Raw genomic sequence first — 25,207 nt, 5'->3', positions numbered from 1 at the left:
CACAGCTGGGCACTGCCCGTGGGACACCTGGGTACCTGGAACAGCTGGGCACGGCCTGGGGGGACACCTGGGAACCTGGCACAGCTGGACACTGCCCGTGGGACATCTGGGCACCTGGTACCAACTGGGCACAGCCTGGGGTGATGCCAGCAGGCTGCCATGCCTGGGAAACAGTCTGTCGCAGAGCAAAGGGAAGTGATGGTGACTCAGTGGCTGTGCCAGCAGCAGTGCCAGGGCTGCTGGGGCATGTTGGACCCAACCCTGCTGGGGCCATGTGCCTGTGGACCTGCCCGAGGCAGCTCAGCAGTAAGCCCTGCTGCCCCCCTGGCCCACACAGAAATACTTCCTGCTGCAGTTTCGGGTGACAATGGGGCAGCATCCCCAGGGGCTGCCCCTATGGCTGCACCTGTGCTTGGGAGGAACTGCAAAGCCACAAGGGTGGAGCAGCTGCCTCCTGCTCAGCCTTGGTCCTAAACACACCCAGATTCTCCCTAAAAGCCCCTAATCCCACCTGGCTCAGCACCAGCTTCCTCTCTGGGCCCTGTTAACTCAGCTAATCCCTTGTGTGCCAGGTTTAGGGATGTACTGGGTGCAGTATGTCCATGGTTGCTGCCCTGTCATCCCCAGATTTTGTTTCTCAAGGAGTATGAGGGCTGCTTTGCCAGTTCCCAGCTCTGACCCACACTCCTGCGGCCTCTGCCAGCCTCAGTGCCCCACAGGTCCCAGGGGACCCATGAGTGCTTGTGCCCATGAATGAGTGGCCTGTCCTCGCTGGGTGGAGCCGAGGTGCTGGATCCCACCCATCACTGTTCCTTATCACCACACAGCATCCTTGTGATTCACCAGGTGTGGCTCCCTTTCCATCATCCCACTTTGCAGGAAGTTTCCTGGCCAGCCCCCCATGAGCTCTGTGCAATAATAACACGCTGGGATGAGCTGGCTGGCCTTCCTGAGCAAGCCTACAATAACAGGCCAGTGCAGTGTGTCCAGCTTTCCCGAGCAGACAATAATAAACCTGCATGAGCTGGCACACTTTGCGGAGGAACCCTGCAATAATAAGCCTGGATGATGTATCCATATTCACCGAGTCAGCCTAAAATAACACGGCAGTGTGAGCCACCCAACTTCCTCACAGAAAAGTGGGGTCCCTGAGCTGTCACTCTGGGAGAGGAGGCACACTGGCCACCAGGTCTCCATGTCTTCTGCTCTTGACCCTGGAGAAAGCAGCCTCTGTCAGTGATGGGTCAGGCTGGTGGAGGTGAAGGCCATAGGTACTATCGGCCTGCAACTCTGCCTTCCTGGAGGCAAATCCTCACTTAGTCCTGGATGCTGGGACCTGCTACACTTCAGGGCGCTCTCCTTGTCCGTCTCCCTTGCCAAACTGGCACCCAGTGCCAGCTTCCCCAAGGGCTCTCCTCCTCTCCTGCTGGACAGGAGAACAAATGCCCACGGTAAAGCTGGAGCTGCGAATGCCACCAGCAGCTGCCACCAGACCCTGCACAGCAAGGCCCAGCATCTTCCAGCATTACCCAGGTGGGGAGGCAATGCTAGGCAATGCTAGTGCTGGGCACAACTCTTTTTCAGGGAGTTTGTTGGCACTTGGGCAGGGGGAGGGCTTGGATGCCCATGGGTTTGCTTGGCAGCATGGCAGGAGGGCCTCTTTCCAAATGGTTTGGGGTAGGGACTGCCCACCGGGGCTGGAACCGCTCACCTCCAGCAGGGTCTCTGCCAAGCCCCAGGCTGCTCCCGGTGGGTTGGTCCTCACATGACTGGGGAGGAGATGCTGCAGCCTCCTGCCCTAGCTCTGCTCTGCCGCTGCCCCTCCTTTCCCTGGGATTTGTCCCCGTCGGGCTGCAGCAGGGAGTGGGCAGGGCAGGCGCAGAAGCCCCGCAGCATCCCTCCGTGGGGGAACCGGCACCCGCCCCGGCGAGGCGGCGGCACAATGCAGAGCCCCCGCTGCCGCCGCGCCCTCCGCTCGGTGTCTGCGAGAAAGGCTGTAACCCAAGCCACAAAAACAGCACAAGGAGAAAAGAAAAGGGTATTGAGCGGCGGGGCTGCTGCGGTCGCCGGCCAGCATAGACTGCTGGTTGTTAAGCGAGTGCCTCGCTTGCAAAGGCTGCCTTGATGAAGTGTGAGACAGCACTTACGGAGGGACGCGGGCAGGCATTCTCGCTCCATCTTCCGCTCACAGTGCCGCTCTTTATGTGCCTGACATTTGCTCGCTGGAAAGGCCCCTGAAGTCAGGGGGAAAGGAAAACATTGCAGGCAGCAGGGCCAGAACGGTGCTGGGAGGAGTGCCGTGCCGTGCCGGGCTGGACTGGGCCGGGCTGGGATGCTCCTCTGTCCCGGCCTCACCACCCGCTCTTCCCCGGGGTGACCCCTTCACCTCTCAGCAGCTCTCCGGCTGCCTTCCCCTGCCGGCACCGCCGCTTCCTGCCAGGTGTGCTCAGCCTGGCTGCCTGCCTGTGCAGCCCTGGCCATCCTGCCCGTGCCTGCTCCAAGGGCGGGCTGGCAGCACCGCCAGCTCTCCTAGCTGCTGCTGCTGCTGCTGCTGCTGCTGCTGCTGCTTGTCCCCTGGAAGTCTGTGGCGGGGGATGGAGACAATGACAGAGTGAGCTCAGAGCTGGTCCTTTAGCCACCTGCTTCTGGGGTATGTAGTGTCCCAGCGACTGCTGCAGGCTTGGGGGGTTGCAAGTAGATCTAAGGGCTGGAGGAGCTGGGAAAGGGCACCAGTGGGCAGTGTAGGGCACCTCGGGGTGCCTGGAGGTGGCTCTGTGCCCAGAGAGAGGGTCATTGCCCCATAGGGAAGCTGGGGCAGGAGACTGGGCTGATGTGGCCTGCTTCATCCCAGGGAATAAGCACCCCCTTTCCCTGCCCTTGATACCGGCTGGAAGGGGACAGTTCTACCCTCTCCATCTATTTTCTTGCAGACAGATCCTCCGCTGCTGGCAGAGGATGGGTGAGAATCTATCTGGATTCCAGAGGGGGCCTCTCCCTAGCCTGACTGACATTGGCATAACCATTGGCAGAGATGCCCAGCACAGATCCAGCAAGCCATTCTGGCCCCATTCCCGGGAGCATGCTCAAAGCTTGTGGCAGGGTAGAGTGCCAAGGGCAGCCTGTGAATGCACCAGCCACGGAGCCCTTCCCCTGCCCACCATCGACTGCCAAAGCAGCACCAGACTTCATCCATGCCAGTGTGGCAGTGGTTGTGCCCAGTGCCAGAGAGGCAGTCTGCCATTCCTGGTCTGTCACTCCACCACACCACTTCCATGGAGCCCACTGGTGGGGGCAGCCTGAGGAAGCCATCCTCCCCCTTGGCACACACCCTTTGGCTCCAGCCCCGGCAGGAATTATTAAGTGTGCCCCTGTGGATCATGTGCTGAGGCTGGCCACGGGAATGTGGGCAGATCTGACATACAAGCCACAGCAGCCAGGCTATAATTTCCAAACAGGCCCCATTCGCTCTGTTTTCCAGTTAAAAATATATTAAAAAATAGGAATGTGGGATTTGTAGTGAAGAATGTTGGTAACCGCTTCGAATGTCTGGTGTGATAATGAAAGGGTTAGTCCCCAGCTTTGAGCATGACCGATTTAGACTCTGGTGCTTGGCAGTGCTGCGGGGGCCCAGCGTGATCCAGCCTGCGTGCAAACCCATCCTGGGCCAGGCAAAGGTGATGCCTCTGTGCTGGTGGCATGGTGCTGCGCTGGGTGATGTGCTCCTTCTTCTCATACTGTCAAGAGACCATCCAAATTGCTGTCCCTTTTGGCCCCTTGAGAAGGGAGTCTTGGCAGGGGGTGGGGAAATGCAGAATGCCTTGGAGATAGATTTTGTACCCTGCTGCATCTCTGCACTGGGGGGCAGCCCCATAGCAGAGCCCACTGGGTTGGGGGTCACTGAGCGAGGCTGCAGCCCGCCTCCCCCTGAGCTGCCCCTGCACACCGTGGGCTGGCAGTGAGCAGGATTTGCTCGCAGTGTGATGCCAGGCACCTGCCCCCCTGTGGTGGGCACGCCTCTCCCCCCCGCCCGCCCCAGGTCGCAGTTCAGGGTGTGCTGTGGAGCCTCCCGTGCCGCTACCGCAGCCTTGAGTCCCTCCTGATACTGGGGCATCCCACTTGGCCTTGTGGCCAGGTAGTCATAACAGGCCAGACAAGCCATGCCAGCTCCCGAGGCATCACTCCCTGGTGCCTGGGGAGTCGTGTGGAGCAGCCCAGCCAGCACTCCCCCAGCTGCCAGCTCCCTGCCTGTGTGGCTCCCGGGACCTCAGACATCATGTTTATCCTGGAGATGGGTAATCAGGGAAAAACAAGTCACCAGAGGCCAGGGCTGATGTTGCAGTGGGGACAAGCTGTCTGCAGCAGGGTTCAGCTTCTGAATGGAGCCGTGGGGCAAAGAGGAAGGGGAAAATTAGCTATAGCCAGGGCTTGTCCCCCATCCAACCCTTTAGGGGACACTTCGTTGTCCCTCTCAGCCTTCGGGGCCATCAGGTGGCCGGTGCCTGGCACAGCATGCTCTGCTCCCTGCTGAGTCATAGCTCTGCAGGGAAACGCTTCCAGCTCTGGTTATAACCCATTTCCCTCCGGGGCTGTGAAGCGCAGCCTCCCAGTCCCGCCGCGGGCCAGCTCCGGCCACCCCGTGGCCCTGAGCCCGCGGGCTCCAGCCGCCGGGAAGGGCAGCGACAGGAAGTGGCTGCTGACTCCCAAATTCCACCCTGGGCTTGCTGGAGCCGAGCCCTTCCCGCAGGCATGGGCAGCAGGTGCCCTGCACCTGCAGACCCCTGTGCCACCCTGGATGCCCAGTCCCTCTGGTGGCGCTGGGCACTCTGCTTCCAGTGCCTCCCCAAGGTGCCACGTCAGTGGGGATGTGTGTGCTGCTCTTGGGGACACTGGGTGGCTGCAAGGATGGTTTGCCCCATCCCCAGGAACATCATGGGGAGGCTGTGCTGGCTGTGGGCAGGCAGCTGGAGCTGAGCACTGAGTGAGCAGCTGCCCTGTCCAGATCCTTGCTTGAATGCTGTGAAGTGGAGCAGCCCGAGCAGCCCTGGGGCTTGGGGCACATCCCAGGTGCCTTCCTGAGTGGGTTGGAGCAGAGGGGATTGGGCAGCACCCTGCACCTGGATGCACAGCCTGCCCCATTGCCCTGGCATTCCCCAGACCCGTTGGTGGCAGGGAGAGGGGATGAGCACCCAGAGCAGTGACATCCAGAGCTGGCTGGCTCTGCAGGGGACTCTCCTGCCCTCCCGGGGCACTGACGCACGCAGTGCTATCTAGTACACTTTGCTCACTTCACTGCCATTCCTGACTTTCCTGAGAGCTGCTGTTTGCTTTTCTCTGAATTATGACTCCAGCTTGTGCCTTTGATCTGGGCTGTGTTGGCCACCCGTGACCAGGCCCTCTCCTGCCTTTGAAGTGCAGTCACCTTCCCAGCCTTGGATGCTGCTTTTGCAACCTTGGGTGCAGCCCTGGCTCTGGGGTGAGACACGCAGGGCAAGAGCATCCTTGGGGTGCCTGAGGTGCTCAGCATCCCTCCTCCTCTCTGGGGCCTTGTGATGAGCCAGCACAGCTAACAGCTCGGAGGCTGGGCAGTGAGGCATTGAGAGCTGTGCTTGCCCAGTACCAAGCAGTCCCAGGCATGCTGGTGGGATGCTGGTGGGATGCTGGTGGGATGCAGGTGGGATGGTGGCAGCAGAGCATCGCTCCCTCCGGTGGCAGTGGGCAGGGACAGAGGAGGTGACCTGTATAGCAGCTGGTCAAAAAGCAGATGCCAGTGCCATGCATTTCCTACTGCCAAAGGGCTTTTCATGCCCGTGACTCCAGCAGAAGAGATGAGACCTGCAGGGAAAGTGTCTGTCTGGACAGCAACCAACCCATCCTGGCATCAGCCCTGTTTTGCCACCCTGTCTGGCAGGGAGCAGTGAGGAGGGCTCAGCCTACCTATTCTGCCCCTGGGAAGCTGGGGTCAGGCTTTGGACTCTGGCCTTGAGTGGGTCTGAGCGTCCCCATCCCCTCCCCTCTTTCCTGGCCCAGAGAGGATCCTACCTTATCTGTTACACTTTGTTCTCCTGCTGTCTGGGTGTGGAGCAGGGCAGAGATTAGTGTGTTCAGACCTTTGACACACACACACACACACACACACACAGAGCCACTCAAATCAGCCATGCGTGCAGCTACAGCCATGCTCATGTGCACACTGCTGCACACACAGTCCCTGTGCACGTCATCATGGCACACTCACCTGCACTTGTAGGCCCACGCTGTGCCCCACACACCCCCCGCAGCACCCCCTCCAGGGCACGCAGCCATTTCCCTTCCTCTGTGCATGTTTGTTTGAGCACTGCGAGCTGTGTTATGTTCCCAGTGGAGTGTGGCACTTCCCCAGCCTGCCAAGATCTCTCATGTGCATCAGCACAGTCCAGCAGGAAAGGTGGCATCCCGCTGGCAAGGGGTGCAGGCAGGAGGAGGGGGGCTTCCCATGGCAAGTCTGGAGGGAATAAAGTGCGTGCTGGGAGGCAGGAGCTGTTCTGGTGGACTGGAAGCAAACCTGGGCATCCCTCGTCTCACCGTCACACCATTTTCACTTTCTGTGGGGCCACCAGAGATGCCTTGTGCTAGAGGCTGTGGTGGCAGGCAGGGGCTACCTGTTCCTACCTCTTACTAGGTTATGTCCCTGCCCAAGGCTCAGTGTGCATATTCACAAGCTGCAGCCCGTGCTGCTCCAGGCAGGGAAGCCACAGCCCCTCCAGAGCGATCTTATCTCCAGCATTTCATGAATGACCCAAAAGCCTCTGCAGTCTGCCTCTCAATGGGAAGGCAACCCACTGCCTGGAGCAGGTGTGTGTGTGTCTGTCTGTCTGTGTGTGTGTCTGTGTGTCTGTGTGTCTGTCTGTGTGTGTGTGCACAGCTGGGAGCAGCCACATCCCACCCAGTGCCAGTTTGTGCCTGTTCCCACAAACTCTGCTGCACTCCTGGGGTGAAACAGATGTAGCCTGACAGGCACAGGGGGGCAGAGCCCCTTCTCTGCCCCACAGCAGCACCGTGGCAGGGTGACCTGGCAGGTGATTTCCTGGCAGGGTGATGGTGCCTCTGCTTTCTCCCACAGACCCTGCCCCGGATCTGCAGTGCGGGAGAAGGGCAGGCGTTCGCCTCTGCTCTGCAGCAGCTCTACACGGCAGTGACGCAGCAGGAGGTCAAGCAGGCTCGGAAACGGCATTGCCCTGGTGAGGAACTCCTCGGCTGTGGCATGGGGAGCGTGTGATGCAGCTGTCCCCTCGACTGCTGAGCCCCATGTCTTGGGGTGAGGGAAGTGTGGCCCTGGGAGCAGCTCACCCCATGCCACAGTCTCCCCCTTGCTTTCCCCCATGGGCTAGGCTCCTAATCCAAGCACAATTCCTGGAATGGGTTTGGGTAATGCCCCATGCTCCCTTATCTCAATCCCAAATTGCATCTTTTTCTGGTACCAGAGGATGATGTGGATACAGCACCCACTGCAGAAACCACGAAGCACCCCCATTCACCTGCTGCATCCCAGGAGGATGAAACATCTTCCAGCGAGAGAACCTCGGTGAGTGCAGCTCTAGAAAGCCTCTCTGTACCAAAGGCAGGATGGGGCCCACATCTGCTTTCCCTCCTCTCATCCAAGCACTGTGCCCATCCAGGATGGGCTAGGAGTCTCAGCTTGGTTCCTAGCCCGTTCTACCCCATGCGTCCTTACTGGGGAGTGTGTGATTGCACTCCCACAACACCGATGCCAGGAATGTCACTGCTTGCACACTTGCACACATCCTGCATGACTCCTCAAGGGGGAACTGACACTGCCTCCTCTTTGTTTCCAGCCAGCCTCCTCCCCAGCTCAGAAGCCCCGGCTGCCTGCAGCCAAGGCCAAGCCAAAGAAAGCAAAAGGGCTCTTCAGCTGAAAGATTGATGTCTGAGGTTTCTGCTTCCCGCAGCATCCAAGAGAGGCAGTGCAGACAACCCGCATATGCATTGACTGCTCTTCTCTGCATCTCCTCCTGGACCCTGCCCAGGTCATGGTTCCTTCCCAAGATGTCTCCAGTTGGGGAGATGGAGCTCCTTTCTTCAACAGTGTTTCAGGAAACAGCTTTTCTAACTCTTCCCTGGTCCAGAGTTTGCCCAGGCTTCCTCTCATGGCAGAACCAGTGCTGGACTGGGAGCAGTGGGAGGGATGCTGCCAGTGGGTGTGGGACATCTGGGGCTCTGGCAGAGCTGTGGGGTTTGGCTGCTCTTGGGTGGGTTTTCAATAAAGGGCTGTGTCTGGGTGAGATTCCCTCTCTTGCTCTGTCCCACCATGCCTGTAGTGTCTAGGAAGGGATGCAACCTTTGATGCTGCTGGGTCCCCCTCAGGCCAGTCCTGATGCTCCAGGGGCTTGCAGCGGCTCTGGACAGTGAGGTGACAGCAGCTCATTGCTGTGGCACAGCACACAGCTCCCAGCCATGCTGTGCCTCACCCTGAGCAGCAGTATGTGTTTTGGGCTGTGCACCAGAAGATGCCCAGATCATGGGGACATAGCATGCTGAGGGGGCTGGAGCCCGTGTTCTTGTCCCCTTCCAGAATACACACCCTGCGTGCTGGTGCCTGCAGAAGCAGGCTGGCAAAGGCCCTGGACAGGCTGAGGGACACACTACATTTGCAGGCACCTCCACCACAGTTATTGGGCAGGTGATATGGGGTTGACCCTTGCTTTGGGCTCCAAGGAGCAGGAGACAACCAAAACACTCACACACTGAACGCTGCCAGGCCTGGGAGCAGCCCTGGAGCAGCTTGCAGATGCTCCCTGGACACAAAACACCACTTCCATCCCTTCACTTCCATCCATCCATCCATCCATCCATCCATCCATCCATCCATCCATCCATCCATCCACTCCTGCTTTCCTCTTCCAGCCCCTGGGTCCACATGCTTCCTTCAGGACTGGGACCCCCTTCCTGTGCCCAGGCCAGGTCTGAAAACAGCAGGCAGAGAGCCAGGCAACAGGCAGGCTGCAGCCAGTGGTGCTGCTCTGCTGGGACAGGGATCCATGCCCCCAGCTGCCCTGGTCCCTGGGGCTGGGCCAGCTGCAGTCATGCTGCCTGTTCTCCTGGGCAGCAAGGGGGAAACAAAAACATCCGGAGCAGTCCCTGCGTCTGTGGAAGGGGAATGAAAGGGCCTTTGCTGGGCCACAGCCGACCAGTCCCAGGGCGAGTGCAACCAGTTTCTTTTTATATTTCCTTTCTGAGGGAGCAGCATGTAGGGCAGGGTGGGTGGTGGGAAGGGAAATCCATGGGATGGGGAGCTTGTGCCGACTGCTGTGGCTTGCGTATCCTGCATTTCCCCACCTGCAAGCATCTTATCTTGGCAGCTTTGATTCTGCCTGCTGGGCACTTGCGCCCAGGGAAGGTCCTGCTACTAGCTGAAGGGTAGGACCAGGGCAGCAGGAGCTTAGCAGCTTAACAGTTTCCTGTATCTTCTGTCACCAGGTTGTCCCTGGTGCAACCCCTGCTCCATCCATATGGACTCCATCTCTGGCGCGGGAGCTGCTCTGTTGCGAGCCTCGTCCTTCAGCTCCGTGCTGGCTCTGGGGTTTGTGCTGATCCCCCATGCCTGCCAGCACGTTCAGGAGGAGTGCTTATCACCCCAGTGAGGGCATCTGGCTTGTCTATCCCCTTTGGGTCTGAGGAGACATCGCAGGGAGAGGCAGGGCTGAAACAATCCCAACCTGGCTGTGCCAGTGGCTGGTGGACTCTGTAGGGGAGGGGTGGGTGGTGCAAACCAGCACCTGCATCCCTGGTCATTCCTGTGAATTACTGTGTCTCTGCTTGTCCCTGGGTACTCAGCTCAGGGCAGACAGTCCCAGGGATGCTGCAGAGATGTTGCTCATAAGCCCTGTCCTGCTGCAAAGTCTCTGTGGGTGTGCAGCAGCCCTAAAGACCTGCTGCAGGGACAGATCTTGTTCCATTCACCTCTCTCCCAAGGCAAGGGGAGGTGGGGATGCGGGAGCATGGATGGGGGGTAAATAAAAGCAGGAGAGTGAAGACAGTAGGAAAAAGAGCTTTGCCCCCTTTGTCCCCTAGGGAACCGCAGGGACCCTAGCCCTCAGGACTCCAGCATGGGGCCACTGGTTCCTCCCTGGCCCAGCTTGTTGCCAGCTCCGGGGAATGTCACTACACATTGTCCCATGCTGTCCTGCTGGGGTCTCCTTCACTGTCCCCACCCCCTCCTCCCTGGAGCCAGCTGGATTTGAGCTCCCGACACACATTAAAGGCCACAAGTTCGGCCTCGGCCTCCATAAATTTGATTCCATAAATATTAGTTTTCGCAGGGTTTAATGAAGCCGTTATGCTGGGCACGGCCCAGCACCCCGACCCGTGCCCTTAATAAGGGCTCTGTGGCCTCGATTAAAGGGACCTTTCAATCGCTGTCAAGTATTTTTAGAAAAGGAAAAAAAGAAAAAAAAAAAAAGAGAGAGAGAGAGAGAGAGGAAGAGAGAGAGAGAAGAAGACGACCAAGGCAGCGAATAGGGAGAGGAAAATCCCAAAGCCGTGCAGTGCAAAAATAGAGAAATAGCACCACCTAGACTGCCTGGCTCGGCTCCGCCGCCCGGTCACCCTGCGCAGCGCCCAGCTCCGGGCAGCCCTGGGAGCCCAGCAAGGGGTGTGCGGGATGCTGCACTGCTGCTCGGGGCAGGGACAGTGGCATGCGGTGGTAGGGAGAGCCGAAGGGCAGAGGAAAGAGGCACCGGTGCCCTATCGGAATGCAGGCAGGAGCAGTGTGTCCTGGCGTCCAGGCCAGAAGTGCCTGAGAGTGGCCGAGTGCTGAGGGAAATGCCACGTGAACAGACGCTGCATCTCTCCCACTGTAGCAGCAAGGGTCCCTTCCCATCAGTTGCCCAAGCAGGAGTCCCCCTCTCCAGGCAAAGTTTTCCCCTTAAACACTGGTTATCCCAACCAGTGACAGCCACCCAGACAGCTCAGCCTCCAGCTGCCTCCCCGTACACCCAGCTTGGCTACCCTGTTGTGCCTGGTGTCCCTGTCCCACTCAGCCCTATGTGCCCGAAAGGCGCTGCCTGGCAGGAGAACTGGCTGATGTTGGGAATGCTGCATGGAGAGGTGATGGACTCTGCACCCAGCCACAGGGCACTGCCACTGCTTGCTGTGGCAGAACCAATGCACAGTGCCACAGCCCCTGCACGGGCAGGAATTGCTGTCACCAGTAAACCCAACTCCCTGTCTTCCAGCCTGGGCTGGACATGAATGGGACATGAATACTGTCACCAGCAAGGGCAGGGCTAGGCTGCTTCCTGGGGGCCTGGAGCTGCTGGGAGGGGGACAGCGGCTTGTGACCTGCACACTGCATGCTGGCAGGCTGCAGAGGTTATTTGGATGTCTGGGTTTGTGACATTGGCATTCATAGGGAACTTCTCCTTGGGGAAGTGCTGCAGCCTCCAGATGCAGTGCTATCCCAATCATCCTGCTTCAGTCTTGGGATGTGCAAAGTGGGAAGCTAGGCTCCTTTCGTTGGGAGTACAAACCACTCTGGAGGATCCTGTGAATCGAGTCCAGAGTCCATAGGGTCTAATTTTCCTGAGTTAGTGATGCACAGAGAGTTGTGTCCCTTCTGCATCCCTGAGAAGGCAAGGGCAGGGGTGAAGAATGGTGCTGTGGTGTGTCCCCTCTGCTTTCTCTGCCAATGCTCTTAGGACAGTCCACTGCAAGGATCAGCCTCAGAAATGTAGAAGTGGGGTGGCCTGGGGCTGCTGGCCAGACACCCTAGCTCCATCCTCTGCAGGGACAGTGGGACAGCTGTATCTCACCATCCTGCTCAGTGGCAGGTCTTCACAGAGGCCCTGGGCACTGCTTTTGGGTGTGCAGTATGAAAACCAGCACAAAAACCTGATGGACCGTGGCTACTGAGTATGAAAACATGATGGAGACACCTCTGGCCGGGTGCACTTTGCCTGCAGCTCCTGCAAAGGAAATGGTCTGCTGGGGGCATTAGATTGCAGCATCCCAAGTCTGTGGGTGATGCTGGCTCCCCAGCCTGCATCCCTCTTGTCCAGGCTGCTTGGTCCTCCTGAGAGCAGCAAAGCCCTGCAGCCAGAGCTGGATGTCTGGCTGAGCTGTTCCAGTCTGGCCACTGTGTATCCCTATGAGTGACCCGTGCCCTGCGCTCACAGAAGAGCCGGCGAGGGAACATCCCTGGGAGAGTTTGTGTGTGTGTGGGCATCCCAAGGCTGTGCCTCACCTGGGAAGATCCTAGGGAACCAGAGGGTGTTCAAGTGGACCCGTGCCGGACCCCTCCCCGGCACACAGCTGGGGGAGAACCGGGGGGGGCCCTTCAAACCCTCGCTCCTGAAATCAGGGTGTTATATTTACTTTCCCCTTTTGGCAGCTAGAAGGGGAAGCCCATCCCAGCCCCTCATTGTTGTCTCAGCGAGTTAATCAGATGCCATAATCCTGTTGTGGAAATATCGGGCCTCCCTGGAAACAATGGGGAGCGAGAATATTGTGGTTAAATTTCAACCAGCTGCCTCCCTGCTCTGTTTGATCCCCGCCCGCAGGCCCGGGCCCCTGGCGAGCAGGCGGCGCGGCGGGGGCCGGAGCCCCGGGGGTGCCACCCCGCGCCCGCTGCGCCGCGAGGGAGCCCCCGCGGGACGCCCCGCCGAGGGGGGCGAGGGGTGTGCGGCGGACCGGGAGCACCTTGGGGCGGCGGCGGGGCTGCCCCGGGGGGCAGGTGGCGGCGGGCACCCCCGGTGGGGTGGGCTGCGGGGCTCGGCAGGGGGGAGGAGGCTGCGGGCGGCCCGGGGCAGGTTCCACGGGGAGGAGGCGAGAGAGGGAGGGCGCTGGGAGGCTGGGACACGGGCAGGGTGCGGTCCTGGCGGTTCCCGGTCCCGGATCTCTTCAATTTCCCCTCTCACTCCTGCCCGGGGAGCCGAGGCAGCGGCGGCTCCGGCTCCGGCTCCAGCCTTGCCGCGCTGACCGCCGAGGCGCAAACCGCGGAGGGCTCCGGCAGCGCCGAGCCCCGCGCCCCGCGCCCCGCAAGCGGCCGCTCGCCTGCCAAAACAAACGGCCCTTCGCTATTTATTGCCGCCGCCGGGCCACGGCAGCTCAGAGCGGGCCGACGCCAGCTCGCCGCACCGGGCAGCCGGAGCGCACCCGCGCCGGGCAGCCGCCCCGCCGCGCCCCGCCGCCGCCGCCGGCACCGGCACCTGCCCGCCGGCTGCGCGCCGCATGGGGAGCCCCGGGCCGGGCGGCGGGAGCGGCGGCCGAGCCTAGCGGGGACCCCGGAGCCACCGGTGCCCCGGGCCGCCCCGGGGCCGCCGGGCGCGCCATGAAGCCGGCGCGGCTGCTGCTGCTGCTGAGCGGGTGCGCGCTGCTGCTGGCGCCGGCCGTGCGCGGCTGCGGGCCGGGCAGGGTGGTGGGCAGCCGCCGCCGCCCGCCCCGCAAGCTCATCCCGCTCGCCTACAAGCAGTTCAGCCCCAACGTCCCCGAGAAGACGCTGGGGGCTAGCGGCCGCTACGAGGGCAAGATCGCGCGTAACTCGGAGCGCTTCAAGGAGCTGACGCCCAACTACAACCCCGACATCATCTTCAAGGACGAGGAGAACACTGGCGCCGACCGGCTCATGACCCAGGTACGGCACCGCTGCCGCCCGGTTCTACCCCCGCGCCGGGCATCTGCGGGCACCGGGGCTGCCTCAGAGCGCCCTGCTATCCGCTCTCCGGGGACCGTGTGGGCCCGCGCTGCGGCTTCCCCGTCCTGCCCCGGGCATCCCGGTGCCGGGTCCGGGCTGCCGGCGTGCAGCGAGTGCATCTCCCTTCGTCGGGCGCTCTGTCCCTTCGGCTGCGCTGTGCGCGACGGACGGCACGCTGCGCCTTGGGACGGCAGCACCCTGCTCCCGGAACCGGCAGCACCTTGTCCCCCGAGATGGCAGCACCCTGCCCCGCTGCTCCTCGGAGCCTGTGGCACCCGTGTCTTGCTGCACCCCGAGGAATGCCCTTGTCACTCCCGAGCTGGCAGCACCCTGCGTTGCTGCCCCTCCACTCTCGTCCCAGTGGTCCCCAGGCTGGCATAACCCCGCACTCCAAGCTGGCAGCAGCCAGCCCTGGCACCCCTGAGCTGTGCCACACTGCCCTCGATCCGGCAGCATCCTCCCACATCCCCTCGATCCGGCAGGGCTGTGCTGCGCTGTTCCCTGGTCAAGCAGCACCCTGGCCCATGCAGCCATCCTGCCCTTGCCCCTCTCCTCTGCGTCCCCACTGGCAGAGCAGGCAGCCTGCCCATTGGATCCGAGGGACAGAGCAGAGCCTGGTGTGCTGCTGTGCCCGGGAGTGCTCTTGCTGACCTTGTCCCCACTCTGACAAACCCTCAGTGCCCCCTCTTCCTGCATGTCTCGTGTGGGATGGTGCAGGGCGCTCAGGGGGAGCTGCTTGCTGTGCTCAGGGCTGGGGACAACCTGTTACTGCAAATGCCTTGTTGCAGTCAGCTCACAAGTACCCTGGGCTGGCAGGAAGGATGGGGGGGGTGGACAACACAGACGACAGCAAAGGAGGGGGGGTGATGCTGGACGAAGGTTACTCTGTGTTTTAATATTGCCAGGAGAATGCCTGAGGGTTTCAGGAATGCAGATAAGGAGCCGCACGGCCTTGCTAAGAAACCTGGCTACCAGCCTCAGCAGGGTTACAGCCTGAACGAGCTCCTGGGGGAAGCAGAGGGGAGCTGGGCTGCCCTTCTGCCCACTGTACCCCCCTGGTCAGGGGCTGGCAGGTGGGTGAACATGAGTGACTGTGATGGTGGGCACTGAGCAAGGCCCTGGCCATAGTGTCTGACCACGGTGTTCATAGCATTGGGAGGAGAAGCTTCTTGGGTGCTGGCTTGACAGCTCTGCAACCCCGTGTGCCCTGAGAGCAGATCCCTTAGGGCAGGGACCATATTCCAGGTTGGTTTTCAGGCTGGGGACTGTAGCAGAGGGACCGGGATCCCCCGCAAGGCAGCAAGCTAGGGGAGTTGCACAAGTTGTGGCTGCTGGTGACTGGAGCCCTGGGGCTGGGCTGTAACCTGCCTCCCCTGGGGAACAGCTTCAGGGATATTTGAGGAAGCAGTGAGCTCCTCTGGTCCATACATCGGGGAAGTGGATGACATCATTGGAGGCAGGAGAATGCTTCTTGCTGTGTTTTCTCCTGAGAGTGCTCCCTCCGCCTTCTGTAACCCAGCCAGTGTCCCTCAGCACACCTGGGAGAGGGAGATCTCCACGTCCCTTGTGCAAGCCTAACATTTCATGCTGTACCACTGCCTTGTTGGCTGAGTACCTAGAAACATCCTGGTCTTCTTGGGCTGCACAAATGAGGATTCTCACTCCAGCAGGGTCCCTGGGCACCACACATCCGTGCACAGATGGGTACCACTGTGCCTTGGGCAGCTCCGCAAGGAATTGTTCCTCTTGCTATGGAGGTGGCATGATTTCTGGTAGCTTGCTGCCATCCCACAGCCCTCTGGGATTGTCCTGTGGCCCCTGGCTGGCGAAGATCCCCCCATATATGGGAACTCTAGCTCTGGCACCATGTCCTGTGTTGCTATGGGTTGGGAAAGGCCATTGACCCAACTCCTTGTCCCTTCCCCCAGAGCGCTGGCTTTTACTGCTGTTGACTCACTTCAAACCTGTTTTCTTTCCCCAAGTCCAAGGGTCTGGGTGTCCCAGGCAGCCGGAAGATGTCGCCTGCTTAGAGGAGTGGGTAGTGCTGCTCTCTGCCTGCCTTTCCTTTATCGTTTCATCTTCCTCAAGAATTCCAGTGTGTTTGCTCTCACTGGTCCCACTCGGAGGTGCTGAGATAAGGCTGGAGGCAGAACCCGCCTCACCTCTCCCCAGCAGCCTGGCCCAGGAATGCCATGGGTCCCCAGCCCCCATGGAGTCCCAAACCCAGCCTCTCCCTACCCCAGCCATCATCCCTTGCAGCCACTGCTTGTCCAGCTGACACGGAGACCATCCTTGCAGTGGTGAGGAATTTCTCATTAAGACCTTGGGGTAGGACTTCTGGCTTCCTTTGGGGGAAACCTCCCTTCAGGAGGAGATGCTAGTAAGACCCCTCTTCTCCTGGCCAGGCTCTGGACATGGGAGTAGCTGTGTCCAAGCACACTCCATTCACGACACCTCTGCTGAGACTGCGGTCACACCTCAGTGTCTTTCATACTTCCCCTGAGGTGACTCTGGGGTCTCTGCTGACTGCGCCTCATCTTGGAGCTCTGTCCTGCTGCCTTCCCTAAAGTGGTTTGGCTTGCCCAACAGGGCATGGTTCTGTCCCTGGCAGGGACACAAAAAGGGAGATGCAAAGGTTGGGCAGAAGGTGGGTAGAACTTCTTTGCTCAGCCCAGCCCAACATCCCCATGATCTTCACCATGACGTGCATGGGACAGCAGAGCCACCAGCTTTACGGGGACCCATTCTGCATGTGACTGGGGGTGCCTGGTCATCTGCACCACTACAGGGACAAGCTGTGCCCTCTCTGCAATCACCATCAAACGCAGAGCCTGTGGACAGCCCATGTTTATGGATTTTCTGGTCCCTCGCTACCTGTTCGTACAAGCAGCAGAGCCCCCGGGCAGGCCATCCCTACCTACTTCCTGCAGCTCATGTGTGCTCCCTGACCATTGCTGCCTGCTCCTTACCCATCCCTGTCCATCCCTGTCCATCCCTGAGTTTTGTTGTCTTCTCTGCCTCCTGTGCCTGCTCCCTGCACATCCCCACCTGCTCAGCCTTGCCTGTCACTGCTTGCTCCCTGTTTATTTTCGCTCATCCCTGCCCTGTTTCCTCCCCACAGTTGCTTCTTCCCTGCCGATCCATGGTTGTTCCTTGTCCCTGCTGCCCTGCTCACCGGTTCCCCCGCCGTTAGTACCTGCTTCCTCCCCGACCTGCCTGTGCCTGCCTGGTTCTTGTCTATCGGTACCTGCTCCCTGCCGGTCCCCGCCGGTCCCCTCCCGCGCCCTGACACCTGCTGGCCACCGATGGCACCGGCAGAGCCGGGGACAGGGTGCTCCAGGGCTCTGCCTGACGCTGTCCCTGCCTGGGTGAAAAGGCTTGCACAGTCTCGTTGTTTTTGTGCTCGCAGGGTGCCCCTGGAGGACAGAAAAGCTGGCAGTGAGGGCCGGAGGGGCGCCCAGAGCGGGGTGCTGGCACGGTAGTGGCAAGGGAATGCCTGGAGTGATGGCTGGGGGATGCAGGGGGGCTTTGGGGATTCTCTCCTCACTTCCAGGGCTGAACTCTCTTACTGCGGGGTCCCGGTGGGGCTGGGACCTTGGGAACAGCTCGTCACATGTGCCAAGTGGCACCACAGTGGTGCTGGACGGGGACAAAAGTCACTCTCCTCCCTATTCCTCCTCCCCTCACCTAGCAAACTGTTTGTCCAGCACCTTCCTGGCTTATCTCCCCACGCCCAGAGAGCTGTGGGATGACGGCAGGCCTCATGTGGGGCAAAGGCCTGCCTGGCACTGCCCTTCCCTGGGCCTGGACCCTGCCAAGTGAGAGCAGGTTTCCTCAAGAGCAGCAGCTCCCACCTTCCTAGGACGGGAGCAGGTGCTTGGGGATAGGGTGAGGACCTACATTTTCAGTTCCTGCAGAAGCAGTGTTGGGGCATTTCTGAGCCTGGGGATGTAGCCAGCATCAGGTTTTAAAGCCCTGGCTCATGCTTGCTGTAACTGTCTCAAGACCCATGACATGCTATGGTAGGGAGCTCCAGTACTGAGCTGGGCATCATGCAGAAATGCCCCCAGCAGTGGCTGTGTTTTAAGCTGCTCTCCAGTCATTTCATTTAATGCTTCCCAGGACTGGCTTTGTGCCTGACCATGAAGGCTCTGTCCTCTGCCTTGATTTTATGGGACTCCTTGTTTCCTGGGGAATGGCAGTGAGAGGATCACTGGAGTCTCTACTTCTGTGGAGGCAGAGCTCTCCCACCCAGCAAGCACTGGGTGGTGACAATGGGGCTCCTGATCCAGCTGGCTGCCTCAGAACCAGCTATACCTGTAGGTGTGAACCTCAGCCTTTGGAGTCGGTGTAAAAACACCCCAGTCTCAGCTTGTTCTCTTTTAAATTGCCTTAAGTTTCATACAGTTTCACTTGGTGTGATTCTTAGGGTGTGCTATGCAGGGCCAGGAGTTTGATCCTATGGGTCCCTTCCAGCTCACTCAATTTTATGATTCTTCAGCATCTCACAGAATCTCCTTTCTGGGCTGCACAGCCCTAGTCCATTCACCTGGTTTTCTGTAGAATCTCCCATATTCCTTTTCCTACACCTTTTCTATCTCTCCTCCATCCCTTTAGCAAGGGACCAGAAGCTGGGGCTGTAATTCTGCAAGTCAAGCACACAGAGTTTTGATCTTTCCCTGACCTTCAGCTGTGGCTGGGGGATGTGGGGCAGGGCAGGATAAGGCTGGGAGGACTGTGAAACAGGCACTTGGGGCTGGCATCCCTCTGCTTGCTGGGGAGGACTGCCACGGGCACCTACTTGCATGTGTGACCTATGTGGCCACGAGGTCTGGGGCTTTTAAGATCTGCTGCTGTTCCTCACCCCGGGATTTTCAGCCCTTGTGGTGCAGAGATGTGAAGGGGGCTTCACATTCTTTCTGTTTCAGCACAGCAGAGCTCTTGGGCAGGTTTGGCACTTCCCATAGGAGCAGAGACTGGCTGATGCCATGGGGCTGCCCAGTGCTGCGTCCTTGTTACCCAGACTTGAGGAGCCATGGCAAGCAGAGCTGTGTTGAGAACTGGGCAGGTTGTTTCACTTGTGCCCGGAGACAGCCCTAGGGTCCCTGGGACTTCCTCCCAGCCAGACAGCGGCAGGATTGAAGCTCCTGTATCCTCCTCCTGTCAGATGGGAACTGCTGGGGTACAGTTAGCACGGGGCAGGTGAGCAGAGAGGCTGTTTCAGCCCAGCCCAGGCTGCATTGCCCAACAGGCTCTCAAATGAGCCTGGGGCTAGGGGAGAGAGGGAGGAGAGGGGTGCCCTGTTGGGTGCACTCTCCTCAGCCCAACAGTGAGGTATCAGGCTCTGCAGGGAGTTTGGAGAGCATGGGGTAGACAAGGCACCTCCTGTTCTCAGGTCTTCCCATGCTGGACCAGACCCGAAGGGCCTGAGGGCCCAGGAAGGCTTAATGGAAGCACGGTGGGATGCAGCCTGCCAACCAGACAGCTAATTCCTCCCTCCAAAAAGCTTTTACTGACTCTGTCCCTCTGCCTGCAGCGCTGCAAGGACCGTCTGAACTCGCTGGCCATCTCTGTCATGAATCAGTGGCCGGGGGTGAAGCTGAGAGTGACGGAGGGCTGGGATGAGGACGGGCACCACTCGGAAGAGTCGCTGCATTATGAGGGCCGAGCTGTGGACATCACAACCTCAGACAGGGACCGCAACAAGTATGGCATGCTGGCTCGCCTGGCTGTGGAGGCTGGCTTCGACTGGGTCTACTACGAGTCTAAGGCACACATCCACTGCTCCGTCAAGTCAGGTAAGTCTGAGCTGAGGGGCAGTGAGCTGGGGGCCAGACCCCCTCTTGCAGCATACCCGGGGAACCCAGGGAGCCTGGCTGGCTGGGTGAGGTGCTCCTGCAGGGGGTGCCAGCTTTTGCATCTTGATTTCCCTATCTGGGGCAGACAGTCAGGTGGGGAGTGAGTCACACACCTGTGGCCAGCCAGTACAATGGGGCAAATTCTCCATCTGGCTCCCATAGACCTACATCTTGACCCACCCTCTCTACCGTCTTTCTTTTCTCAGCCCACATCCCTTTCTCCCCCAGCCTGACCCCCCAGTGTGTCCATCGCCCCTGTCTCCCCTGCCTCTGCCCTTGCAGTCCCTTAGTGCCCATGCTCAGCCTCATCCAGCCCTGCCCCGCTCCACTGCTGGCTGCTTTTGAGCTTCTGCTGTCACAGCATCATCTGTCCATCCCTACCTAGCCAGGATGGGGTCAGGGACATCCAAACAGGGTACCCCGGGATCAGCTCTTGGCTGCGCAGCACCATCTGCAGAGGGGAGCAGAGCCGGGTGGTGCTTTGAGGGCCGCTGTCGTCGCTGGTGGTGTTTGCTTCCTCCCGTGCGGTGCGGTGCGATGCAGTGAGGGCGGCAGGGTGAGGACGGGGCGAGAGCTGCTCTTAGGCCCTGCCCGTGGTCCGGAGGGGATCGCGTGGGCTGCAAGCACCCCCGCAGCCCGGGCGAAGCGGCCGTGCCCGGGGCGCGGCTCCCGGCCGTGGCGGCGGCGCTGGCCGCGGGCTGCAGAGGGCGGCAGCGCCCCGCGCACGGCTCCGGCCGCCGCCGGGAGGGGCCGCGCCGTGCCCGCGCCGCCGCAGCCGCGGAGCCTCTGCCCGTGCCCGGCCTTGCGCGGCCGCGGAGGCGGCCCGGGCGGCTGCTGGCACCGCAGCCCGAGCAGCAGGGCCGTGCCTGCACACGGAGCCCTCGCACACGCAGGCACAGACGGCCGCGCCCGCACGGCCGGTGCCGCGCACCGTGCGCGGCCGTGCCGGGGCCGGTGCGCCTGTGCTACCCCGCGCCTCTCGTCCCCCGGCTCCGTTCCCACGGCACTGTGCCTGTCCTACCGCCCTAGCCCGCAGCCAGCGGCTCGACACCCCCAGACGCCAGCCTGGCCCCCCGCGCTGACCCGCTCCCCGTGCTGATGCCAGGACGGGCACAACGCCGGCCGGCGATGGAAGTGGGGCCACCGCGCCGCGGAGAGGGAGTTATGCACCCCCGGAGAAGAGGGACAAAACGTGGCCGGAGGACCAGGACTCCCGTGCCCCGGGGCACCCTGTGGGGCCGGCAGGAGGAGTGGGGCCAGGCTCCGAAGCAAGGACCGTGACCCCACAGCTGTGAGGCTGGCCAGAGGAGTGGGGCTGTGCCCCTGGAGAAAGACAGAGGCTTTTGAATCCTGGGATGCTCCCCTTGGACCAGCTGAAGAGGGATGCCATAATCCAAGCAGCAGACTGGGGCCCTGAGGCCCTGAAGGGCTTCTAGAGGCTGGTCATATTCCCCTCACTCTGCAGCAGCTCCTCAGGGCTCTGGGTCCCCCATATTTTTCCCCAAGGCCATGAGCAACTCAAGAGTGCGTGGTGGAGGCTGTGGGATACACTACCTGATCCCCTCAGAACTGTGTACAGAGGGCAGCCGGGCTGCTCCTGCCTCTTAGTAAATTGCTTTTATTTTTGTATGGATGGCCACATGGCCTGTTGTATGTATTGTGTCTCCTCGGGTCCTACCCTGCACCCACCTACCCCTCCATGCCCATCACCTATGCCATCCACTTCTGCCAGGCATCCTTCTCACCCTGCTGCTCTGCTGCCTGCCAGCGGATGCAGAGTGCAGGATTTGGGACCTGGCCTCCAGGGCAAGGACAGGGCAGACACTGCACCTCTTCTGAGCAATAAAAGGATTCTGTCCCAGAGATGGATGCCTCTCTTCATGGGCTTGGGGGCTGGGATTTGGCTCTGCCCAAACCTGGGGAGTGATGGGGGCAGTGCCATCTGAGCGGGGACATTCAGGGATTAGATGAGAGAGCAGGGAGAGGGCCCTGAGAAGTGGCTTAGAGCTCAAGGATGGAACTGTGCAGAGCTAGGAGCAGGACCCTGAGGTGGGATGCCACTGGCAGAGGGTGGGAGAGTATCATATAGACAATAACTTGGGAGTTGCTGGGACTTGGGGGAGCACTGCTGCTGGTGTAGCTGACTACCGTTCCTTGGGAAGCCAGGGTTCCCCTGCTAAGTGCCAGAATGGGCTCTTGGTGACACTCATCTGGGGAGGGGTAGGAGCTTTGTGCCACCATCCCAGGAGACAAGCCCAGAGAGTTTGGGTCCTTTACCCTTGGCAATCACTAGGGAAGCCCTACCCAGGAGGCTGGTAGCTTTTGCACGATGATGGCCGCAGGTTGTGACAACTCCCTGCAGCCCAGAGAAGCAGGAGCTGGCTGGCATCAGTGGTGCAGGAATGAGCAGGTGGGAGAAGGGAGCAGGACTGCCACGAGGGGTGGAGGGGCGCTGCAGTGCTGGGAAAGGGTGCTGCATCCTGCACTGCTCCTCGCAGCATCCTCCCAAGCAGTACTCAGGACCAGCACTGCAGAGAACAGGGATGCTGTGGGGGTATGCAGAGTGAGACCAGGCACTCTGCTCCTCAGCCTGCCACCATCTCAGGGCCCTGCCTCTGCTTTTTCAAGCTTCAGGTGCCCCCTGATAGTGTTTTGCACATTTCAAGCTGTGGTTGTGTCCCACTCCCCCTGCCTATTTTGGAGCTTGGGACCTGGCTCTGTGCAGCAAGCTCAATGTCCTGGGACCATGCTGGAGTCCCCACGTGCCACCTCGAGTGACATGGTGGCTGGGGGATGAGGTGCCTGGGGGACATTGGTGGCCGTGAGCATGCAGGGGACAAGCTCACATTGGTGATGCCAGGGCAGGGTTATACCTGGGTGGGCAAAGCCGGTCAGACTGGGAAGGTGTCTATGCACAGTGGGAACGTGGTGCTGAGGATCTGGCTGATGGGTAACCCTCCTGTCCTCTCTCTCCCTGCGCAGAGCACTCGGCCGCTGCGAAGACGGGGGGCTGCTTTCCCGGGCGGGCACTGGCAACGCTGGAGGACGGTGCCCAGACGCCACTGTGGGCACTGCGCCCTGGCCAGCGAGTGCTGGCAATGGACGGGGCAGGCAGGCCCACCTACAGTGACTTCTTGGCTTTCCTGGACAAGGAGCCCCGTGCCCTCACCGCCTTCCACGTCATCGAGACCCAGGAGCCGCCCCGGCGCCTGGTGCTGACGCCCACCCACCTGCTCTTTGTGGCAGAGAACGCGTCGGCGCCCACCGCCCACTTCCGTCCCGTCTTTGCCAGCCTTGTGCGCCCGGGACACTTCGTGCTGGTGGCAGCTGGGGGGGGCAGCTTGCAGCCAGCTGAAGTGGTGCGGGTGTGGCACCGGAGAGACGTGGGCGCCTACGCCCCGCTGACACGCCATGGGACACTGGTGGTGGACGGCGTGGTGGCCTCGTGCTTTGCTCTGGTGCAGGAGCAACAGCTGGCACAGCTGGCCTTCTGGCCACTCCGGCTCTACCACAGCCTGGTGGGGTGGCCAGGGGTGCAGGGGGATGGTGTGCACTGGTACTCAGGGCTGCTCTACCGCCTGGGCAGGCTGCTCCTGCCCCCTGACAGCTTCCACCCACTGGGGATATCCCAGGCGGAGAGCTGAGGGTGCACCACAGCCCCAGCCAGCACAGCTGGTGGAGGTGGTGGCTGCAGGGTGACTCGCTGGGGGCCAGCACCCCCTCCCAAAGCTGGGTGCCCATGGGGAGCTGCCTCCAGCCCTGCCTGCTTGGGGTACGGCCAGCTCCTGGTTGGGGGGCACCGAAGCTCCATGGTGTGCCTCCTCCATGTTCACCACCCCCTCCTCGCCCACCGTTCCTGGGGACAGGAGGGAGGCATGAAGGGTTTTCCCCCGGGACAGGGGCTGCCCCCTGCTGGATCCACATGCTGCTATGTGTGTGTGTGTGTGTGTAACGTGTAACGTGTGTGTGCGCGTGTGCCTAATTAGCTGATGGAGGTCTGATAGACGAGTGGGAGCAGGAGGAGGAGAGAGCCCTGACTGCTCCAGTGAGGTTCCCAGCCTGTCTGCACCCAGTGGGGAAGTTTTGGGAGAGCGGCCCAGGGCCCTTTGCTAGGCAGCCTGGGTGGGAAGGCAGGCGATGCTGTTTCCACCCCTGGGACATGGCAGCTGGAAGGAGGGTGACCCAGGTACTGGGACTGTGCCTTGTCCTTAGCCCATGTGCAGGGGCACCCTAAACAAGCAGGGGTGGGGGGGTCTGGCACAGCTCTGGCACGAGACCTCCGACTTCGTGACACAAGTTCCACTGGAGTGATAGACTGGGGAATGGATGCCGAGCTCTGCCCAAAGCCAGCACCAGAGCCACCCAGCTGGGCATGCTGTGGGGCTGCTGTGACAGCGTGGGGCACTCTGGCTGGCAAGAGGGGCTGTGGAGGCAGACACATGAGCAGAAGGGTGCAAATGCCAGCCAGGCATAGACACACTGGTAAGAGCAGGGGTGAGGAGAATCAGGGCTGCAACCCCAGCCTGCTGGAGCCTGGATAAAGAGGCAGAGGAGAAAACCTTCCCAGCATCTGGCCTTGAACTGGCTCTCAGCCCAAAAGCCTTTCCCCACCCCAAAGCTAAAAAAACTCCTCAAGCTTCAGACCCTGGCTGGCCTGACCTCCCCAAGCCCCCAGTACCCCAAACCCTCAGGGTAATTCGTTGCTGCTCACCCACTCCTGGGACCTGGGGAGAGTCCCATCAGAGCTGCAGCCACAGTTCCCCCACTCCAAATCCTAGCTAGAGCCTCAGCCTCCCCTAGCTCCACATCAGTGGAGGGGAGGGGGCTGAGGGAGGCAGTGACCCATGTTCCCCCTGTAGCATCACGCGTCTTTATTTATTTATCTGCTCTTTGTATGTACCATAGATGGGAGGCAGTGTGGGCGCGTGCAGGGTGAGATGGAAGTGCAGGGCGGGGGTGGGAAATCGTTTGGTTGGGGGGGGGGGGGGGGGCGATTTTTTTTTTTTAACAAAAAGCAGAAATTATTTAAAGATTATTTTAAAGCACAGCTTTTATGGTGATTGTTGTCCAGGATGAAATGAGGGAGCATGAGCGTGGCCGATGGCAGGTGTGTTTTTGTCTCTTCACTGGATGTACCTCTCCTGGTTGGGGACACAGCCCAATAAATCCATTGTCTCCCCCGTGGGAGCTCAGAACTCTGGTCTAGGGAGGGCAGGCAGGGATCGGGGGTGCTTACTGCACCCATTGTTCAAGGGCAGGCGGGGCTGGAGGGCATCATGTGCTTCTCGAGGAGCAAGGTTTGGTCACCCCGGTGCCCTCCACCAGAGGATGACATCTCTCTCCTCACTGCTTCATCCATACCCAGGGAAGTGGGCAGCTGGAGGCTGTGGGATTGACCCAATCTACACGGGACCAAAGCGTCATTAGAGCCACTGGAAACTAGGGCAAGTGGGGCAGGATGTAGTAGGGACAGCCACTGTGGGACTGCCAGGGATACCTCTCCATCCCACTCTGGACTCACCACCTCAGTGCCCGTCCATCTTTCTGTACCACCCCCAATCGCCACAACACCCACCCACCCAGAAGATGGAGCCTGTATCTTGTAGACAGGTTTCCAGTGTCACCAGTGTTAGTCAGTGCTGTCCCTCACCCCCTGTCAGCC

General features: G+C 60.6%; 2 protein-coding genes across 4 annotated transcripts in view; both read left to right on the top strand.

Annotated features, from left to right (window-relative positions):
• The window catches only part of NHEJ1 (non-homologous end joining factor 1), a 43,688-nt gene extending 35,409 nt beyond the window's left edge, over window positions 1-8,279 (top strand). For all 3 annotated transcript variants that reach the window (XM_038143218.1, XM_038143217.1, XM_038143216.1), the window contains exons 6-8: window positions 7,100-7,217; window positions 7,461-7,561; window positions 7,833-8,279. In XM_038143218.1, coding sequence (XP_037999146.1) covers window positions 7,100-7,217; window positions 7,461-7,561; window positions 7,833-7,913 — 300 coding nt within the window. In that variant the 3' untranslated portion in view covers window positions 7,914-8,279. The remainder of the gene's footprint in view (window positions 1-7,099; window positions 7,218-7,460; window positions 7,562-7,832) is intronic.
• A 4,467-nt stretch (window positions 8,280-12,746) lies between these two features.
• On the top strand, window positions 12,747-24,483 carry IHH (Indian hedgehog signaling molecule). Its single transcript, XM_038143198.1, has 3 exons — window positions 12,747-13,627; window positions 19,224-19,485; window positions 22,528-24,483. Exons 1-3 carry the CDS (start codon window positions 13,325-13,327, stop codon window positions 23,187-23,189), a joined length of 1,227 nt encoding a protein of 408 aa, XP_037999126.1. The 5' UTR covers window positions 12,747-13,324; the 3' UTR covers window positions 23,190-24,483.
• Window positions 24,484-25,207: the final 724 nt, after the last annotated feature.

Source organism: Motacilla alba, chromosome 7 (genome assembly GCF_015832195.1).
Source record: "Motacilla alba alba isolate MOTALB_02 chromosome 7, Motacilla_alba_V1.0_pri, whole genome shotgun sequence".
NCBI classification, from domain to species: Eukaryota; Metazoa; Chordata; class Aves; order Passeriformes; family Motacillidae; genus Motacilla; species Motacilla alba.
This window is presented reverse-complemented; position numbering and strand designations above follow the sequence as displayed.

Coding starts and splice junctions, on each gene's coding strand:
- IHH (XM_038143198.1), top strand. CDS start 13,325: ATGAAGCCGGCGCGGCTGCTGCTGCTGCTGAGCGGGTGCGCGCTGCTG. Junction 13,628..19,223: donor CCGACCGGCTCATGACCCAG/GTACGGCACCGC, acceptor CTCTGCCTGCAG/CGCTGCAAGGACCGTCTGAA. Junction 19,486..22,527: donor CCACTGCTCCGTCAAGTCAG/GTAAGTCTGAGC, acceptor CTCCCTGCGCAG/AGCACTCGGCCGCTGCGAAG.